Source organism: Takifugu flavidus, chromosome 14, assembly GCF_003711565.1.
Source record: "Takifugu flavidus isolate HTHZ2018 chromosome 14, ASM371156v2, whole genome shotgun sequence".
Taxonomy (NCBI): domain Eukaryota; kingdom Metazoa; phylum Chordata; class Actinopteri; order Tetraodontiformes; family Tetraodontidae; genus Takifugu; species Takifugu flavidus.
The window spans coordinates 6457397-6476118 of record NC_079533.1 but is presented as its reverse complement, the minus strand read 5'-3'; the positions used below and the strand labels follow the sequence as shown (position 1 = coordinate 6476118).

Below are 18722 nucleotides of genomic sequence, written 5' to 3'. Positions count from 1 at the left end.
CAGCAGCTCTTTCTCGCCCCCTACAGGCGTTATCTCTCTTTCCCGCTCGCTCCATGGCAAAGCCAACACGGTTATCTCCATGGAGATATCGGCCGAGGACGGAGGGGGTCTGACGGCGCCGGTAAACGCCCGCGTGAATGTGAGCGTGGTCGGGGGCTCGGTGGCGTCGCCGGTGTTTGAACAGGCCCAGTATTTCTTCACCGTGCCCGAGGACGTTCTCAGGGGAACGCCGCTGGGAGTCGTGCGAGCGTCCGCCAAGACAGGTGAGGAGTCCACGGTTTTGCTGGCCAGGGCTCTGCTGGAGTCTGGAATCGGTTTTATCCAAGGATCCTCAGTTTCTGACGGGTACCAGTCGTGGCTGGGAGTGTGTCGCACATCTTTAGCTAAAGCTAAAGCTAAATTACTCAGATCATTAGATCTTTGTTTCCCCTCTGAATTAATGACCGAGATGATTTGAACGGGTGGTTTAGTGGAAAGAGAGCGCTCGTCTCTGTTCAGCCGAGGCTTTGAAGGATCCCACACATTCATTGGTGTTGGGAAAATACACATAATAATTGGAAAATAAAGGACGTTTGCTAATCAAATGGGTGAAACTCATCAGAAAAGGGACAAAATGGGGCCTCAATGCGCTCTTGAACACATCCAGAAAACATCCATCGTCCGTGTAACATTTTGATTTGTCATGTGTCCTTGATGCAGGCGCTCCCAAGGACATTCTCTACTCCGTCTCCTCTGGAGACCCCGATGGCTACTTCACTGTGGACGCGTCCTCTGGCACCATTCGCACCGCCCTTCCTCTCGACCATGAAACCTGCTCCAGCCTGGACCTGGAGGTCCAGGCGCGCTACGGCTCCCCCCCAGCATACGGCACCACCCGGGTACGCATCACCATCTCAGACATCAACGACAACGCCCCCGCCTTCCTCCCGTCCTCCTCAGAATCGCTGCTCTTACCTGAGATCACCAAAATGGGCGCGGTCATCTACACCATCCAGGCCAGCGACAGAGACTCGGGCCATAACGGGCAGCTCAGCTTTGACCTGCTCTCTGCTGGGGCAGCAGGCAGCAGCGGTCAGAGGACCTTCGGGGTCGACCGGGGGAGCGGGGAGATGCGGCTGATCGGGAGTCTCTCCTATGAAAAGGTCCCTCGCTATGACCTTCAGGTGGTGGCCAAAGATGGTGGAGCTCCTCAGCTCAGCTCCACCTTCACTCTGGTGGTCCACATCCAGGCACAAGATGCCCGAGGACCCAACTTTGACACTCTGACCTACAGAGTGGAGCTGCGGGAAAACACCCCCCTGAACACGCGCTTTCTCCAGGTTCGGGCGCTCAACACCGAGGCTTCTGGGAGCGCTGCCATTTCCTACCGCCTCAGGCCCGATGGGGACGCTGCGGGGTTCGGAATAATGCCCGACGGCGGCTGGCTTTTTGTGCGCAGCTCTCTGGACCGAGAGGTGAAGGACATGTACCTGCTGACCGTCCTCGCCACCTCCGGCCCGGGAGGAGCTGGGAGGACGGGGAGCGCCACAGTGAGGGTGACGGTGACTGACGAGAATGACAATTCCCCCAGGCTGAGCCAGGAGAGGGTGTTCCTGGCCGTCAGGGAGAACCTCCTGGCAGGGACGGGGTTCGGCAGGGTGTCGGCCACGGACAGAGATGCCGGACTAAACGCTCGCCTCACTTACAGGCTGCTGCACACGGACCGCCACTTCCAGATTAATTCACAGACCGGTGAGATGATGGTTGTTCTAACAAAATGAGTGAGCTAATAACACAAATAAAGCGGCTGGAATTATCGCTGCAGTCCCAACAAGCTTACAAACCTTATAAATTCAGTGTTGGATGATTCCCTTCCCTTCTTCCTCTCCAGGGGAGGTCAGCACCCGCCTCGCCCTGGACAGGGAGCAGCAGTCCAGCTACCAGCTCGTTGTGGTGGTCCAGGACGGGGGAACGCCTCCTCGGAGCGCCACCGGCACGGCTCACATCACCGTTTTGGATGAAAATGACAACGCTCCCGCCTTCAGCCACACCAGACCTGACAGGGAACTCCTGCTCCAGGTGGAGATGAAGCTCCCCCTCTGATGATTGAATGATTTCTCTGTTGACACTTATCTGAGCGTCATGGCTTCCTCCCGTAGGTGATGGAGGGGCTCCCAGCTGGGACCGTTTTAGGGACGGTCACAGCCAAAGACCCAGATGAAGGGGAAAACGGGACGGTGCACTACTCCCTGTCGGGTGAGTGTTTCCCTGCAACTACAAAGAAGTTTGGAAGCGGCCAGAGTTCCAACGAACAACGGCAGGAAATGATTTAGCATTAACGACACACAGCAGCTCTGTTAATCTACAATGGCCCTAATTACTCTGGAGACACTGAGCGTAATAAATCACAGCTGATTTGAACAAGACTTCCACAAAGTGAACCCATCCTGGATGATCTCAAAACAAATCTTGCGGTTTTGCTTGGCTGACAGGCTGAGACGCGGCTCTTCTCCGTGTCCGCGTGCTAACGGTGCTGGCTGCTAACGGCTGCCTCCTGCTACAGTCACAGCTGCTCTAACTCATCCCTGATCTGTTTCACACTCATTGCATCAGTCCCATAAAGTCTTAAAGCCGTATCAGCCATCGGGTCGGTGAGAACTTTGACCTTCGCTGGTTTAACGTTAGCTCAACTTATCTGATTGTAGGTGCCAGAGCGGAGCGCTTCACCCTTAACCCCGTGACCGGGGAGCTGAAAACGGCTTTCCCCCTGAGTTGGGGGGAGCGATCTGAGTACACCTTCATGGTGACCGCTGCTGACCACGGGACGCCGGGGCTCAGCTCCACCTGCCGTCTGCACATACAGGTAATCGCAGCCTCTTCCTGTTCCCCCGTCAGGCAACTGGAGGCATGCTAATCTGGTGGCTAATCTGGTGGCCACCAGTATAAATGGCAAAAGGATGGAGGTAAAAACGAGAAGGAGAGAAAACATAACCTGCGCCTGTGAAAACAACATCATTTTTCAAATCGGATGTGGGCTTCCTACTCCAGAGGTTTCTGCAGTAACTGGAATCCAGAGTGAGAAACCCAGACCTGCCGGCAGGAACCTTCTCTGAGGAGGTCAATTCTATGCATCAACAATATCAGGAATTACCAGACAAAGATGGAGAAAGGGTCTGCAACAATGGCATCAGGCCAGCGAAGGGTGGCGCCTCGCTTTGACTGTGGAACTTCGGAGAGGAAAAGGACGCTAATTACAGAGGGAGCGCTCGTCTAAGAATTTGCCTGCAACTTAACAAAACTAAGATTAGACAGAGAGGAAACAGGCACCTCGGGATCAAACGCTCCCAGATGAGATCTGATGAGAGCCAGCTGCCTCAGATCACTCCCACTGAAAGGGAATATGCCACAGTACGGTAGCAGGCACGGACGTGTGCACGCATGCTCGCGCTCACCGTTAGAGAGCTAGCTAATGATTTTGCTGCACCACAAAGGCGTAGTCCAGTTTCTAGAGGTCCCGTTTAGAACTGGTCCTGGTGAGCCGTTAGCTTATCGCAGGAATGCACCAGGTTGCAGCAGCTCGTGGAAATGAAAGTGAGAGATGGGGTGTTGTGATGACAGACCCAGGGCTCGTTAAGATCTGCGTTTGCTGGGGCGCTTTGATCAGCCCCAGAGTTATGCCGAGCCCCGAGGCTGCTGCTCAGAGTGGCGAAAGACCTCTGGCACGCACGCACTTCCCATGTGAGCGGAATGCAGCACATGGGGGCCGGACTGGAATATTTACAGCTTTCTCTCCCATTACGCCCGTCATTATTCTGTCACAGGTCTGTGAGGATTATTATGATAATAACGGCCAAAAAAGGGGGAACAGACGATAGTCCGAGGTTAAGTTCAGGGAGGGTTAGTGCGAGGTAAAGTCCACCGCCGGGACGCTCAACTAGAACGGTATTATTTCCTGGATCAGGCTGATACAGTTTTTTCCTCCTCCTTCAGGTTCTCAGCTCGACCCGCTCAAATCTCAAGCCCGACATGCTGTCAGTGACCCTGAACACGGCGGAAGGCACTCCTCCAGGCTCCGTCATTGGCTCCGTTCGTTCTCAGAACCACCAGCAGTCCTCCTCAGTAGAAGGCCAGGTCACCTACTTGGTCGTGGGGGGTACAGACCAAGAAGGTACTTTCATGGTGGACCACTTAAAGGGTGACGTGTTCCTGGTGCGGGAGCTGGACTATGAGAAGGGGCCGAGCTACACGCTGCACGTGGAGGTGTCGGACTTCTCCCAGGCCTTTCCCAGCAGCCGCCTGCTGCAGCTGAATATCGAGGTGGAGGACAGGAACGACCATGCCCCCCACTTTACAGAAGACCCTGTTACCATTGTCATCCCAGAGAACATGGAGCCTGGAGCTTCCATCTACGCCTTTCAGGCCTCAGATAAGGTAAAGTTAAACCACTATCTATGAGTTCATGTCGTAAATATTCAGCTTTCATAAGGTCTGAATATATTTAAAGGACGGCAGTGGCCCAAACAGCGAACTCGTGTACTCCATCGAGCACTACTGGCCTGAAAGGGACGAGCTCCTGATGCTGGATCCCGTCAGCGGCGTTCTGACCCTGGGACAAAAGCTGGACCGGGAGTCCACGCCGTCTCTCTTCCTGGTGGTGCGAGCCACCGACCAGGCTGTGGATCCCTCTCAGAGGCGCTGGGGTTCGGTCACCGCGCGCGTGTTTGTAACGGATGAAAACGACAACGCCCCCGTCTTCAGCTCGCCGTCCGCCGTCAGCGTGATGGAGGATCAGCCCGTCGGGTGAGTGCGCCGCTGTCTCCTGGTTGGTTGTGAGCTCCACGGGTGTGTGTTGAACACCAGCCTGTGTGTGTGGCCAGGTTTGTGATTCTGTACGTGATGGCTCGAGATGAGGACGAAGGGGAACACGGAAGGGTGTCCTACAGGATCCAGGCCGGCAACAGCGCTGGACGCTTCAGGCTGGACGCCGACACCGGTGAGACCCAGCATCCCGAACTATGGGCATCAGGATGGGACGGGCAAAGATCGTCTGGCACCATTTAATGAGATGATTGATAGATTAGAGCATTGGTAGATTATTACCGATGGAGACAACCTGAATAACCAAACGTTCCCGAGCTGTCCTGATTATCCAGCGATGCAGTTGCTGGAACGCTCACATGTGGTGTTTCAGGGCCTCTGTGCAGTGTTTCACTCCAATATTATGTCCCCTTTCCTCTAATTTGTTCTTGGGGGACTGATTTGGACCTGGTTCAGGGAGAGCTTTTGATATCTTAAATGTGTGTATATGTAATCTCTGCATCCTGGGAACTATAGATTCTGTGGGTGTGCTTAGATCTGGCTCAGGCGGGATTCGGAATCTTAAAGGGGGCAGTTGATGCATCTTCCAGATGGGGTAAAAGGGCTTTATTGCATTACTGTCCAGTGAGGGGGGTGTTAGCAGGGGTGGGCTCACTTCTGGTTTGTCTCTCAGACATTGTGACTGTGGTTAATAATGGCTCTAACAGCACCTCATTCTGAGACGTCACATCAATGAGAGGCCAATCATTAACATAATTGCTCCTCCATGTTGCCAACAACATTTCTGCTAACGACACCTCTAGCTTGCTTTCTGCTACCTTCCCTGGGAAGGAAAACCAAGCAAATCATTCCTTTCTGATCATCATATGCAGAAGCATTCCTGAGTTTTCCTCCCATCACACAAAGTTGCGTTTGGATCAGCCAATCCAGAGAAGGACGGACTGCTTTTGTGATCTGGTTGATGTTTGGATCAGTGACACTAAATTGGCTCCAGCGGATTCTGAAACAGTCCAGTAAATGTTTGTCATGTGTCCGTCTTTGTCTGAAACATGGGAACGAACAACCTCATGACATTCCAGTCAGCAGGAGCTGGATGTCTTTGGCATTTAAACATCATACACATCTTTAGGGCTGCAGGCCAGATAACTTAGAGAGAAGAACCTCTGGTGTAAACTCTCCTGTACTGGACGTGCGTGTGGAGAGTAAGTAAAGCCAGAGTTTGTGAAGTGACAACATGTACTGTAGAGGAAAAGGGGGGAAAGTTGGGGGAAACAGGAACTTGGGTCAGGATTTGATTTGCGTTGTAGATCCAAGTTTGGGCGATTTGGGATTCATAAGGCTCACAAATGGAACCTGTTTGTTTCTGCACTTTGAGATGATTTAATCAGGAGTTCCACGACACAGGTCACTTATGGTCGTTCCTCTTTTTCAGGCTCCCTCTCCATCCTGAAAGCTTTAGACCGGGAGGAGCAGGACGTCTTCAACCTGACCATCGTAGCAGAGGATCATGGGATTCCTCAGCTGTCCAGGTCCCAGGTTCTGTCTGTGCAGGTGATCGATGTGAACGATGAAGCTCCGGTGTTCCAGCGGGCAGAGTTCGAGGCCCAGGTGACGGAAAACCAGGGACCTGGAACAACTGTTCTCAGAGTCACCGCGGTGGACCGGGACCAAGGTGGGTCTGGATGTGTCAGCGATGAGTCCAGCATGCCGCCAAATGTTTACAAGTGTGATCTTTATTGCACAAATCCTCTCTTTTGTTTGGTGTGTGGGCCACTGCAGGCTCTAACGGCCACGTGACCTATGGAGGCGTCACGGAGGAAGGCTTCGTGATCAACCCCGTGACAGGAGTCATCACAACCACGAAGGAGCTGGACTCGGAAGCACAGGGTCACTACACACTCACAGGTACCAACGTTGGGATGGTTTCTGTTCTCCAGCTGCAGGTGAAATGGGCCACATCATCTGAGCGGTTCCCTCTGCAGTGTATGCCAGAGACGGAGGCTTGCCTCCCAACTTTGCCAAGGCTTTGGTGCGGGTGGAGGTGCAGGACGTGAACGACAACGCTCCGGTCTTTGCTAAGCTGTGGTACGGGTTGGAGGTCCCAGAGAACCAGGAGCCTGTCCAGCTTTGCTTCCTTAAGGCGACGGATCCGGACTCGGGTGCTGGAGGAGAGCTGGAGTACAGGATCACCGGTGAGAATCACGTCTTTTATAGCTTTTTTTCAACTCTTTATGCAACTTTAAGTGTTTTAACTCCCAACAAGGTTTTGGCTTTGGAAAAAGCCCAGTCCTATTTGTGAATCCGTCATTATTGCCACATATGTTTATCTGCTGCTTGTGAACAGTGCGTCACCCTCGTCTCAACCAGGACTGCTTTGACCATTTTTGGGAATAACCTTGTCCACAATGTGCAGGAGTAATTCTGTAAGGAGGGATACATGCAGCAGTCAGACCAGCCTACTTACGTTTGACAGCCCTTTATATGAAAGGATTAATCAGCATAGAGCTCCCCCAGGCTTGCTTATGAATTTCTTCTGTCTTATGTCAAATATGTCCAATATAATATATATTATGTACCTGTCTGGAGAGAGCTTAGGCTTAAGTGCAGGGCTGGCACAGATGTTTTATTTCCCTGTCTACTTTTAACACTTAATCCATACAAATACTTGACATTTTTCGTTGGGCTCGGCCTCTTCCTGCTGCAGCTGGGGACCCCGATGGAGACTTCCACCTCCACCCCAGCACAGGAGCCCTGTCCACCTCGCGTGGGCTGGACAGGGAGGCGAGGGCTGAACATATTTTGGAGGTGGTCGCCACGGACCGAGGCAGCCCTGCTCTTAGCACGACTGTCACGGTGCAGGTCCAAGTGATGGACGTCAACGACAACAGCCCCGTCTTCAGTGAGAGTAGCTACTCGGTGGAAGTGTCGGAGGATGCAGCAGAGGGTTATCAGGTTCTGGAGGTAAAGGTTCCAGGTTCCAGAAGAAGTGGAATATGTGCTTCCTTCCTATATCCAGATGACATTATTTTGTGAATCATGTCTAGGTGTCAGCTGCAGATGCTGACGACGCCCTGAATGGAAAGGTTCTGTATTTCCTGAGTCACGACGCTCATGGAGCTTTCACCGTGGACGAGAACACGGGAATAATCACCACTTCAGCAGCTCTGGATCGGGAGAAATGGCCGTCATACAACTTCCAGGTGTTTGCAGTTGACCTTTCACCTGCTGCACCCAGGAACAGCAGTGCTCAGGTAAAAGAAGGGCGGAAACTCTTTCTTTTTATTCACATTTTGCACGTTTATTGCACTGCTCACATGTTTCATACATTACAGGTGACAGTCGCTGTCCTCGACGTCAACGACAACGCTCCCGTCTTCACCCAGGATCCGCTGGTCATTGAAGTGTCCAGCAGACATTCCCAGAGGGTCCTCGCAACCATGAAGGCTGAGGACAAAGACTTTGGAGCCAACGGTTCCGTCTTCTACCGTTTCGCCACAGCGGTGAAAGGCTTCAGCATTAACTCACTGACGGGGGAGATCCAGGCCACTGAGCCGCTGCAGGAGCTCACACAGGCTCAGAGAACACTGATCGTGGAGGCCATGGACCAGGGCAGTCCGGCCCAGTCTGCACAGGGAGTGGTGGTGATTTACGTGAAGGAGGTGGAGTACAATGGCATTCGCTTCTCCAGAAACGCCAGAGACGTCAGCATACAGGAAAATGCTGCAAAAGGTTTGAGCTCTAAGAACAACACCTCTCTTACGTCATCATCCTGGTTATTGCTCACCCGTGCTTCACAAACGCAGGTACAGCCGTGGCTCAGGCTCAAGCTCAGCACCCAGATGGGACCCGCAGGGGCATCAGCTACAGCCTCTTCAGTGGGAACAGAAAGAAGGCCTTCATCATCAACTCCTCCACAGGTAACGTGAAACATTTGCTTCACCCAGTTGAATTTGTGATTAAATTGTTCATTTCCAAACCAATCTGTGTTTCCAGGTGAAATCAGGGTTCAGAGCTCGAAGGGGCTGGATTTTGAAGACACCCCCAGACTACGACTCGTAGTGAAGGCCGACTCTGTGTCCTCCACATCTTTCATGGCGATAAACTTAATCCTGCAGGACGTCAATGACAACCTTCCACGCTTCCAGCTGAAGAATTATGTGGCCTACATGAGGGAAGCGCAGGGATACGACCTGCCAATCATACAGGTATCACATGACCAGCCATTCGGTCCTGTCTTTTTGGAAGGCGTAGTTTTCTGATGATGATGATGATGAAAAACTGCCATCTTCCTCTTCCAGGTGGTGGCTGAGGATGTGGACCAGGGCCAAAACGGTCAGGTGACATATTCCATCCAGTCATCAGGAATGAGCGGGCTCTTCAAGATCGACCCTGTGACAGGAAGCATCACCACAGCCGCCATCATGGACCGAGAGATCTTCACTCAGACCAAGTAAGAACAGATCGGAAGTCAAACTACTTTCAAAAGCCTGCAGGTGATATAAAAAACGTCTAAAAGCTGCATTTCCTCGTTTCAAATGTTCCATTTTGTGAAAAACAGTCAAATCAACTTGTGTTCTTTGATGTTTCCTCGACCTGATGAAGATGAAGGTTTCTCTTTTTTCTGTCCTCAGGCTGGTAGTCACAGCAACAGACAGAGGGAGTCCACGACTGGCTGGCTCGGCGACACTGACAGTGATTATTGTTGACCAGAACGACAACAGTCCCACTATTCCGCTGCCCCAGGAAGTCCGTATCCCGGAGAGTAAGTGCTTGATTTCCGAGAACAGTCATTCTTCCTGACATCAGGATCATCTGACGTTTCCTTCTGTTTGGTTTTTCCTCAGATATGCTGATCGGCACAGAGATCACTCTGGTGACGGGGAACGACGTTGACTCCAGCCCCGCCCTTTCCTACTCCCTGCAGCTTGACCCGACGGCCTTGGGCATGTTTGGGATTCACCGCTACAGCGGAGGCATCTCCCTCACTGCTCCTCTGGACTTTGAGGAGCAGACGTGGTACACCCTGACTGTTAGGGCCACAGACAGCCAGCACCAGACTGAAGCCAACATCACAATCCTGATAGAGGACATTAACGACAACACGCCCGCCTTCACCCACGACCTCTACCAGGTAGAACGGCTGTTGCTGGGCTTCTGGTGGCATTTGGGTCGTTTCATTGCATCAGTTTTCCTCTTGTCTGCTGCATTGAACCTTATCCATGTGTCCAGGTATCATTGCCTGAGCACACACCAGCAGGAAGCACCGTTGTCACAGTAACCGCAACTGACAGGGACTCTGGAGAGAACGGAAAGATCACCTACAGCGTGATGTCATCAACGCAGGATGGTTTCTACATTGACCCAAATAATGGTTTGCAACATTCATTCTCTGGCCTTTAAAGAAGATAATAGCTCAGTTATGATGTTTGGACATCAACCTGGTCCGACTGTTTTTGCTGTCTTCACCCCAGGAACCCTGTTCATCGATCACAGAGCGGAGTTTGACCCTGAACGTCCAGCGGTTAGTATAGTCATCGTAGCGCGTGATGGAGGCTCCCCTTCGCTCTCCTCCCTGACCACGGTCCAGGTCCAGATCTCTGACGTCAATGACAATGCTCCTGTGTTCCACCAGTCAGAGTACAGGTCAGCCTGCAGGTTCCTCCACTCACAGGTGTCGACCTCAGAGTCGGCAGTGACCCATTTAACTTTGCTCATTCCACAGAGCTACTGTTTCTGAAGATACCATCCCGGGCTCAACAGTCCTGACGTTCGAGGCCTTTGACAGTGACCTTTCCCGAGAAAACTGTGGCTTTGACTTTGCTGTTGCCAGTGGAAACGAAGGAAATGCATTCCAGATTGAAAGTAGCGTGCGCTACCTGGAGGGGCGTGGCTTTCAGACAGTTGGGACTCTGCTGCTGGCCGAACACCTTGACTTTGAGACCAAGTCCTTCTACAACCTGACTGTCGTGGTGTCGGACCGCGGCGTGCCTCAGAAGAGCTCCAGCGTCGCTGCAGTGCTGACCATCGGCGATGTGAACGACAACCCTCCGGTGTTCAGCAGAGCAGAATATTCCGTCTCCCTGAGCGAGGGAGCCGCTGCTGGGACTGAAATCATCCGACTGACTGCTACAGGTTGGATTCATTTTGTTGATTTATGCTCTCAGGCTTCCCTTTGTCTCCACTGTACATCATTGTTGGGTGTTTTTCCTAGACCCAGACTCAACCCCCAATGCTGAGGTGCAGTATACCATCAGCTCTGGGGATGAGGTCAACCTGTTTACCATCGACCAATGGACGGGAGCCCTGCGACTTCAACGCACACTTGACCGGGAACACCAGGCCACACACAGTGTCATCATCCAGGCCACCGACGGACAGGGACACTTTGCTCTTGCTCCAGTCATTGTTGAGGTCAAAGATGTGAATGACAATCACCCCTTTTTTCCCGTGGAGGTCCTGACCGCCAGCATCAGAGAGAACCAACCAGCCAACTCAGCCGTGACCGTCCTACACGCCATCGATCACGACACGGGCGTTTTCGGCAAGCTGAAGTACTTAATGATCGATCGAAGTGGCACAGGCAAAGACAGTTTCTCTGTGGACCAGAACTCAGGGGAAATCCGAAGCAAAATTCCCTTTGACTTTGAGAAGATCAACTCCTTTAGTTTTGTCGCCGTGGCCATAGATTCAGGGAACCATTCAGCCACCGTGACTGTGCAGGTGTTTGTCACAGGCGAAGATGAGTACGACCCTGTCTTCCTGTCCTCTGATTTCTCCTTTGAGGTTCCAGAGGGGGCTAAAAAAGGCCAGAGTATTGGCCAGGTCCAGGCCAACGATGAGGACGCAGGGGTGGATGGGATTGTTCTCTACTCTCTTCCCACCAGTTCTCCATACTTTGATGTCAACAAAACCACAGGAGTGATTTACCTAAAGCTTGACAGTACAGGCACTGGTGGTGGTGGTGGTGGTGGTGGTGGTGGTGGGTCAGGACGGACCAAACGGGAAACCAGGCTGATGAGCCTGGATGTGAAAGCTCACAGCCCTCTGGATGCGTCTCGCACCACAACAGCCCAAGTGAGCATCGATGTCACAAACACCAACTTTGGCCTGGCCCCCGACGTCAACGTCCTGCTGATCAGCATCATCGCTGCATCGCTGGGCTTTGTTGTGCTGCTCGTGGTCCTGGCCGTGGTGGTGTTCCTTGTCAAGTCACGCAGGAAGAAGAAGGGCCAAGAGGCTGCCAACGCTGCCTCGGGGACGGCGCTACAGAAATTAGACGAATGCAACGCAGGTGCGGGAGGGGACAGAATCTACCACCAGACTTTGCCGGGCTATGCTGGGGATCAAGGAGGGCCTGGTGGAGGTTCCTACACGCGAGGCGGGTCCTTGGATCCCTCTCACTCCAGCGGCCGAGGGTCAGCAGAGGCAGCAGAGGATGATGAGATCAGAATGATAAATGAATACCCCCGTGTTGCGTCAATCACCTCATCCATGCAGGAGCACATCTCAGCCAGAGGACCAGACTCCGGAATTCAGCAGGATGCTGATCAGCTCTCCGATATCTCTTGTGAGCCTGCAGCTTTAGAAGGCAGCTCTTGGTTCAAAGGAAAGAAACTGGGTGGAAGTCTCAGTGGAACCTTGCTCTCAGGCCAGCTCCCCGTCTACAGGGACGAGGGTGGCGGGTACCTTGGTGTAGGCCGTGGCCTCAACATTTCCCTCCCCAAGGATTATGCCTTTCCTGAGGATGGTAAGCCATCAGTGGACGGGTCCCTCACAGCTATAGTTGCCAGCGACGAGGAGCTTCGTGGAAGCTACAACTGGGACTATCTGCTGAACTGGTGCCCTCAGTTCCAACCTCTGGCTAACGTCTTCACAGAGATAGCCAGGTTAAAAGATGAAACCGCCCAGCAGAGTCAGAACCCTCGCCAACCCTTCCAACCCAAGCCCAAAATAGATCCCAAACCCAGAATTGACCCTCCACCACTCATAACATCTGTAGCACACCCGGGAGCCATGTCTGTGCCCCCTAAGGTTCCTGTGATTGGACGAACTTTCCCCCATTTGTCCACGCTTCGCAGGTCCCCAATCAGTCACGAGGGGTCCATTTCCTCAGCAGCAATGTCCCCCAGCTTTTCGCCCTCTCTGTCACCACTGGCGGCTCGATCTCCAGCTGTTTCTCCCTTTGGGGTCAACCAAGGTCCCTCAGCATCAATGATCAGCACCAGGGAGCCTTCACTGGACCGGAGTCCCGAACATGAGATGAGAATTTGATGGGAAAATACTGGACCAGAGAACTATTTAAGAAAAAAGGCTCCTAAGCCTAAAGAAAACAAGGTGGTCTCACCCATTCCGTAAATGGGCTTTTCGGTGCTGTCGCACTCCACAGAACTTTTGTACAGATCGTGACACATCAGTCTACATCACGGCGCATTCTTCACCTCCCGGTTGGTTTCTTAGCATTTTTGGTGTATTTTGACTGCAGTCTTGCAGAAATGCACAAAACAACAACATGTGCCTGGGGTAATCAGACGGAACTGCCCCGGGGGGAGAGGTAAACGGACCTCTCGGAGCCCTAAAGTCCGAGATCCCTCAGCGTGTACGTAGATGTGTAGTTTTGGTGTTGCCTCGCTGGCTGGCCAGAGAGCTCAGGACCTCGTTCCTCTCTTTGTGTCTGTGGACAATCTGACACTCCAGTATTAAACGGGTCTGCTTCCAAATGGCCTCTGGACGTGTGTGACCCAGCAGACGGGATGTTGTCGAAAGACACCGTCGCCGATGCATCGCACAGTAAAAGAGGGACACTTCAGATGACCTCTTTCTTTTGATTCTGCTTTTATTTTTTGATATATTTTTATACCTAATTATGATTTCCGATGGAGAAATGCCGTTATTTTCCTTGGAGCGGTTCTTGTTTCTGTGTATTTTGCATATATGTATATTTGTGTGTATGCAGGCTTCACTGTGTGGTGCGTCTCTTGGTTCTCGGGACTGTTTTGACACGAGCGCCAAGCAGACATTGTGTTTTTAGCGTTATTTATATTAAAACATGGACTTTCCGCCACATTCTGACAGTAGCAAATCAAACAGCTCACTATGCTTTGTTGTTTCTTTGAATTTTACTCCTTATTCCCCACTTGTCTCAAACCCAAAGCAGATATGGGATGAAAGCCTGTCATCGATCCACGTGATGTCTGTTTCTGCAGCTCTCTGCGGCGCCGGTCCTGGTCCGGGCTCCTGCGCAGTGGCGCTCCCTCCGTTGTTCAGGGAGAACTCACTTTTGCTGGTCACCGTTGTGTCTTTGAAAGGAAATGCTTCCAAATGTCCCGTCAGTCACTCAATGAGATACATTTTACTGTGAAATCGCTGAGCTCAGCACAGTGAAGGGGCCTGGGCTCCGCAGAGGCATCAACGCCAACTACTGTAGCACACCAGCGGCACCAGCCTGGAAGCACCAGCCCCAGCGGCACCAGCCTGGAAGCACCAGCCCCAATGAATGTACATTATTGCTGTGGCTTTAGGTTCTGCATTCTCTCTCTCTTCTGTGCATTTCCCCCCCCGTTTTATTGACGATTGTCGCTAACATGAGGTGTTGAACTGATCCCACATGTTAAACTCTGACCTGTCCAAGTTCATTGTTCAGCGTCTCTCTGACGCTCTGCTGGAAGAGCTGCGCTGAGCTTCAGCACCACGCGCCCTCGGATCAGAGCAAGGCCACAGAGAAAAGATCTGGACGTGTATTTAAAGCAAATAATAAATTCCTACTGATCTCTTTTGATTACCTGGAGTCTGGCATCATTTGTCTTCAAATTCCAATCAAATATTTGACTGAAAAACATGATTTGGGTTGTGAAGCTGCACATTTGAAGTTGATCTCTCATTGTGTGCAATAGCAGAGTGATGCAGCATTCTTAATGACTCGTAGCACAACGGATGCCAGAAAAATGGAAATCCTCGATAGATCCTCACGGACGCATCAGTAATCCAGGATAAATATACGTTTCTCTTGATTACAGAACTCAAACTGCCGACTTCCCATCCTGAAAAAGTTCACCACTAACAATTTCCTATATTTGTTTTTACTTGGTGTTTCCTCCAGTTAAAGATGGAGAACTGGCTATCGCTTACAACATAAACATTTTTTTAAATATTCATTGAGTAGCGCATTTACATTTTACTGATCAGAACAGCAGAAAATGTTCGTTTTCCTGCCGTGGCCGAATGGAACGATGTTTATTTCATGTGGAGCGCAGCCATGTTTGTTTAGCTGCTGGGCTTTTCTGCCTCATTTGGCCGACGCACCGTCTCAGAGGCCGAGGGAAACGTGGCTTCTATCAGCACGCTAGCGAAGGAAGCAGAAGTATGGCGTACCGATGGCGTACAGAGGGTGTACCGAGGGCGTACCGAGGGCGTACCGAGGGCGTACCGATGGCGTACCGATGGCGTACCGAGGGCGTACCGAGGGCGTACCGATGGCGTACAGAGGGCGTACCGATGGCGTACCGAGGCGTACCGAGGGCGTACCGATGGCGTACCGATGGCGTACCGAGGGCGTACCGAGGCGTACCGAGGGCGTACCGATGGCGTACCGAGGGCGTACCGATGGCGTACCGAGGGCGTACCGAGGGCGTACCGAGGGCGTGCCGAGGGCGTGCCGAGGGCGTGCCGAGGGCGTGCCGAGGGCGTACCGATCCTGACTGGCAGGTCGGCTGGACATTACTGGTTGTTTTCAGGTTTTCAGCTCCACAATAGTCACCTAAAGCAGCTCGAACGCTTGGGCCCAAACTGGGCATCATTACTTCGGGCTCGCCTGTATCACGTGCGCGTTTAACTGCCGAAGGAATGAATTCTTAAGAGAAGCACAATTATGTACTCTGATAAATGGTATCTCCATAAATACATGCCTTCAAAAGAAAACATTCCAGCACGGCCCGGCTCTCACTGTGAGCCGTCTGCAGCTGCGTTTTCTGGGGAAAAGGGGCCGTAAACATCTCGTTAACCAGCCTGGTGCTGCCGTTACCGTCCAGGTGCTCCTTTCTTTGATCAGCGCGGGTAATCAGCCCATGAATCAGAGCGCTCGCTTTACTCTGAGGCCGTTAAAGATGCTAACGCAGACCGCAAGTAAGAATAAGAGAGCGAATGCAACAACAGCCCCCCCACGGGAGGTGGGTCAAAGCTGTGGTCGCGGTGGTTCTCAGAACCGTGGAGCAACGGCGGCTCTCGCTGTTGGAGGAGTAACCTGCTCAGGTACGGTCCATCCGGGATGGGACCGCTCAAACACCGGACAAGTCAACCCAGTAAACGTCCTCAATGGCTGTGTCGACTGGCTACGTCTGAAGCATCTTGGTGTTCCTCTGGGGCCTGTTTTGGTTCCACGCTACTTTGTAGCGCCTTCTGTTACTCTTCCTTTCAACTTCCTGTTTCTTTTCGAACCTAAAAACATTGAAAAGCTCTTTCATTTGCACCAGCAGCCACGGCACCACATGGCTCCTGAGATGGTTTGCAAAAACTTCCAAATGTATATCTTTTGTCTCCTCCTTCCCCATGGGGAGACGCAGGTTTTTAGAATTACTAAATAATGTGTTTCTCATATAGAAGAAATATAAGGCAGTGTTGTTTGGTCAGAAGACATTCTCAGTTGTCATCATCCTTTCTTGAGGGATCTGTTCATAATTTCTTTTATACCCAGAAATGTCTTCTTGAGAGCTTCCAAGAACCACAACCATGACCTGAGGAATTTTGGAAAGTCAACTTGTGCTCCAAGGTAGGGGGGGGGGGGGGGCACGGGGTGGGGGTGAAATGACTGTGAACACATTCAAAGGCTCAGCAGGACCTTTGCTGCTCCCAGCCAGGTTCCTGCTGTTGGCAGGTGTTCCCACTGCTGCCTGAAGAAAAGTCTCACAATCTTCTGAGCCAGAGCACTTTTTCCTACTGGGAGTGAGATTTTTACACAGGACGGATGCTTGTTGTTTGCTAGCATGTTCGTTGACTTAGCTGATTCTGTGATTGGCCTGGTGGCAGTGGGGGGGTGGCAGTGGGGGGGTGAGAGGAGCCAGAGGAGACAAAGCAGCTCCGGGCCTAATTTGTGGCACCAAAACCAGAGATTTTTAAATAAACAAATTGAAGGAAACGATTCCCCTTTGAGTTTTTTTTAGCGCATTTTAATGTGCAAAGTTTAAACATAGATTAAGCACCATTAATCATGTATTTGAAGCATGAGAAAATAAATCATTTTCTGGATGGCAGCGCAGAGTAATCATTCAGCTCCATGCGACTACATAAAAACACGCGTCTACATTTCCATATGAGCGCTCGCAGGTGTCCAAGGCTCTGCCGGAGCCCAGAACACTTCAGTTTATGGCCAGTCAATCAATCCGCTGGCCGTAAGAGGGCCGAACGTTCCCCGGACTTACGAGCGGCTCACGCTAGCGGGACATGGCAACAACAGCTAGAGCTTTATGGTAATAACGTACAGTAAAATTCACACAATACCACAGAGCAGCAACCAATTTCCTCGGGAATTCCACGATTCCGACATTCCAGCCTCACTTCTGCATCTCTGTGTTATTGATGAAACTGTGACGAGTCGTCTCGAAAAACTCAGAGTTGAGGTCGATTTTCCACTTTATTCGTCTTCAGGCAGCGGCGAAGATGCACCTGCACTCGTGTTTAGGAAAATTTCGGGAAGGACAACGATTTCTGCTCCGTGTGCTGAGAATTAGCTGGCATTCCGTGTGTTTACACGGTGATTATGGCAGTTTCGGAGCCCATCCATCATCCTAGAAAGTACTTTTGCTGACAGGATTCCAGTTGTTGGGTTGTTGTGGTGCAGCTGCACGTTACTTCTGTTTGTTAGGGATTGTTTGTATGAGGAATGAAGCTCGTTAGGCTGCTTACGCAGAAACGCATGTTTGAATCGGCCCTTCGGTCCAAAACCACTCGGGGTGTCATCGGCTAAAAGATATTAACGTGCGCTGTCTTTCATGGAGTGATTGTTTATGTCTGCAAGAGTCATGTGGATGGCACCCAGCTGGAGGACAGCGAGGGCGGGAGGGAGGGAGGCGGAGCACGCCATGATCGTTCCATCTTCCCCACGGAGAACACCCCTAATGGGCTCCATACGCGCCCCCCCTCCTCTGATTGTCCTGTTTTGCTCCTCGGCTCTGCAGTAGACGACGGCAGCAGGACAGCTGCTCCCGGGTCGGCTCCCCGTCGCCCTGTTAGCCAATCAGGACTGTTGAGTGTCAGCAGGACCAACAAAATGGAGGTTTGGCATCTTGACTCACAATTTTCCTGTTTCCACGGGTCCTTTATGATCCTTCATGGCTGCGACGCTCCGTTTTCCTCCCTTTTGTGTCCGAGAGGTCGCCAGAGGTCCTAAAGGAGACACCCAGCTTAAATAAGCACTCAAAGGGAACGCGGCGAGGACACAGAATCACTTCTGGGAACCAAAAAAGGAAGGAAAATGGTGGTGATGCAAAATGGGTCTCAGGTTCCGAGCCATTACGCTGATTTATGAGCGGACGATGACACGCTTCCAGCCTCATTTCCTCAAACCCACGGTTGCCCATTCACGTGTCTGTGGGCCAGCAGGTCACATGCACACCTGGTGCTCCCCAGAGGGTGGAGCAGGGCTCCAGAGGGTGGAGCATGCACACCTGGTGCTCCCCAGAGGGTGGAGCAGGGCTCCAGGAGCAGAAGGTCCAGGCCCCCACCTGGAGGCCACGGACAGGCTTACCTGCAGGGCCGCCACCAGCATTCCATATTAGTCAGGAACACATTCCACATGAAATATCAAGCACGTGCACTTTTGTGCACGTTTGGATTTAGATTTAGTGGAAATCTCTGGATTAGTGATTCGTCTTTTGGCTGAACACAATTGCACCAAGTTTCTGAAAGCTGCTGGTCTCCAACGTCTCCAACGAGTT

The 18722-nt window shown here is 51.9% G+C and overlaps 1 protein-coding gene across 2 annotated transcripts in view; it reads left to right on the top strand.

Annotated features, from left to right (window-relative positions):
- LOC130537378 (protocadherin-16-like) overlaps positions 1-14575 on the top strand; it is a 57033-nt gene extending 42458 nt beyond the window's left edge. For both annotated transcript variants that reach the window (XM_057054170.1, XM_057054169.1), the window contains exons 7-29: positions 27-263; positions 700-1731; positions 1871-2058; positions 2139-2235; positions 2685-2842; positions 3970-4410; positions 4484-4779; positions 4857-4972; positions 6230-6469; positions 6577-6702; positions 6780-6989; positions 7502-7758; positions 7842-8048; positions 8130-8526; positions 8601-8714; positions 8791-9002; positions 9096-9247; positions 9429-9559; positions 9642-9928; positions 10027-10168; positions 10269-10440; positions 10520-10929; positions 11009-14575. In XM_057054170.1, the coding sequence (XP_056910150.1) occupies positions 27-263; positions 700-1731; positions 1871-2058; positions 2139-2235; positions 2685-2842; positions 3970-4410; positions 4484-4779; positions 4857-4972; positions 6230-6469; positions 6577-6702; positions 6780-6989; positions 7502-7758; positions 7842-8048; positions 8130-8526; positions 8601-8714; positions 8791-9002; positions 9096-9247; positions 9429-9559; positions 9642-9928; positions 10027-10168; positions 10269-10440; positions 10520-10929; positions 11009-13068 (7682 nt within the window). In that variant the 3' untranslated portion in view covers positions 13069-14575. The remainder of the gene's footprint in view (positions 1-26; positions 264-699; positions 1732-1870; positions 2059-2138; positions 2236-2684; positions 2843-3969; positions 4411-4483; positions 4780-4856; positions 4973-6229; positions 6470-6576; positions 6703-6779; positions 6990-7501; positions 7759-7841; positions 8049-8129; positions 8527-8600; positions 8715-8790; positions 9003-9095; positions 9248-9428; positions 9560-9641; positions 9929-10026; positions 10169-10268; positions 10441-10519; positions 10930-11008) is intronic.
- The last annotated feature ends 4147 nt before the right edge of the window (positions 14576-18722 follow it).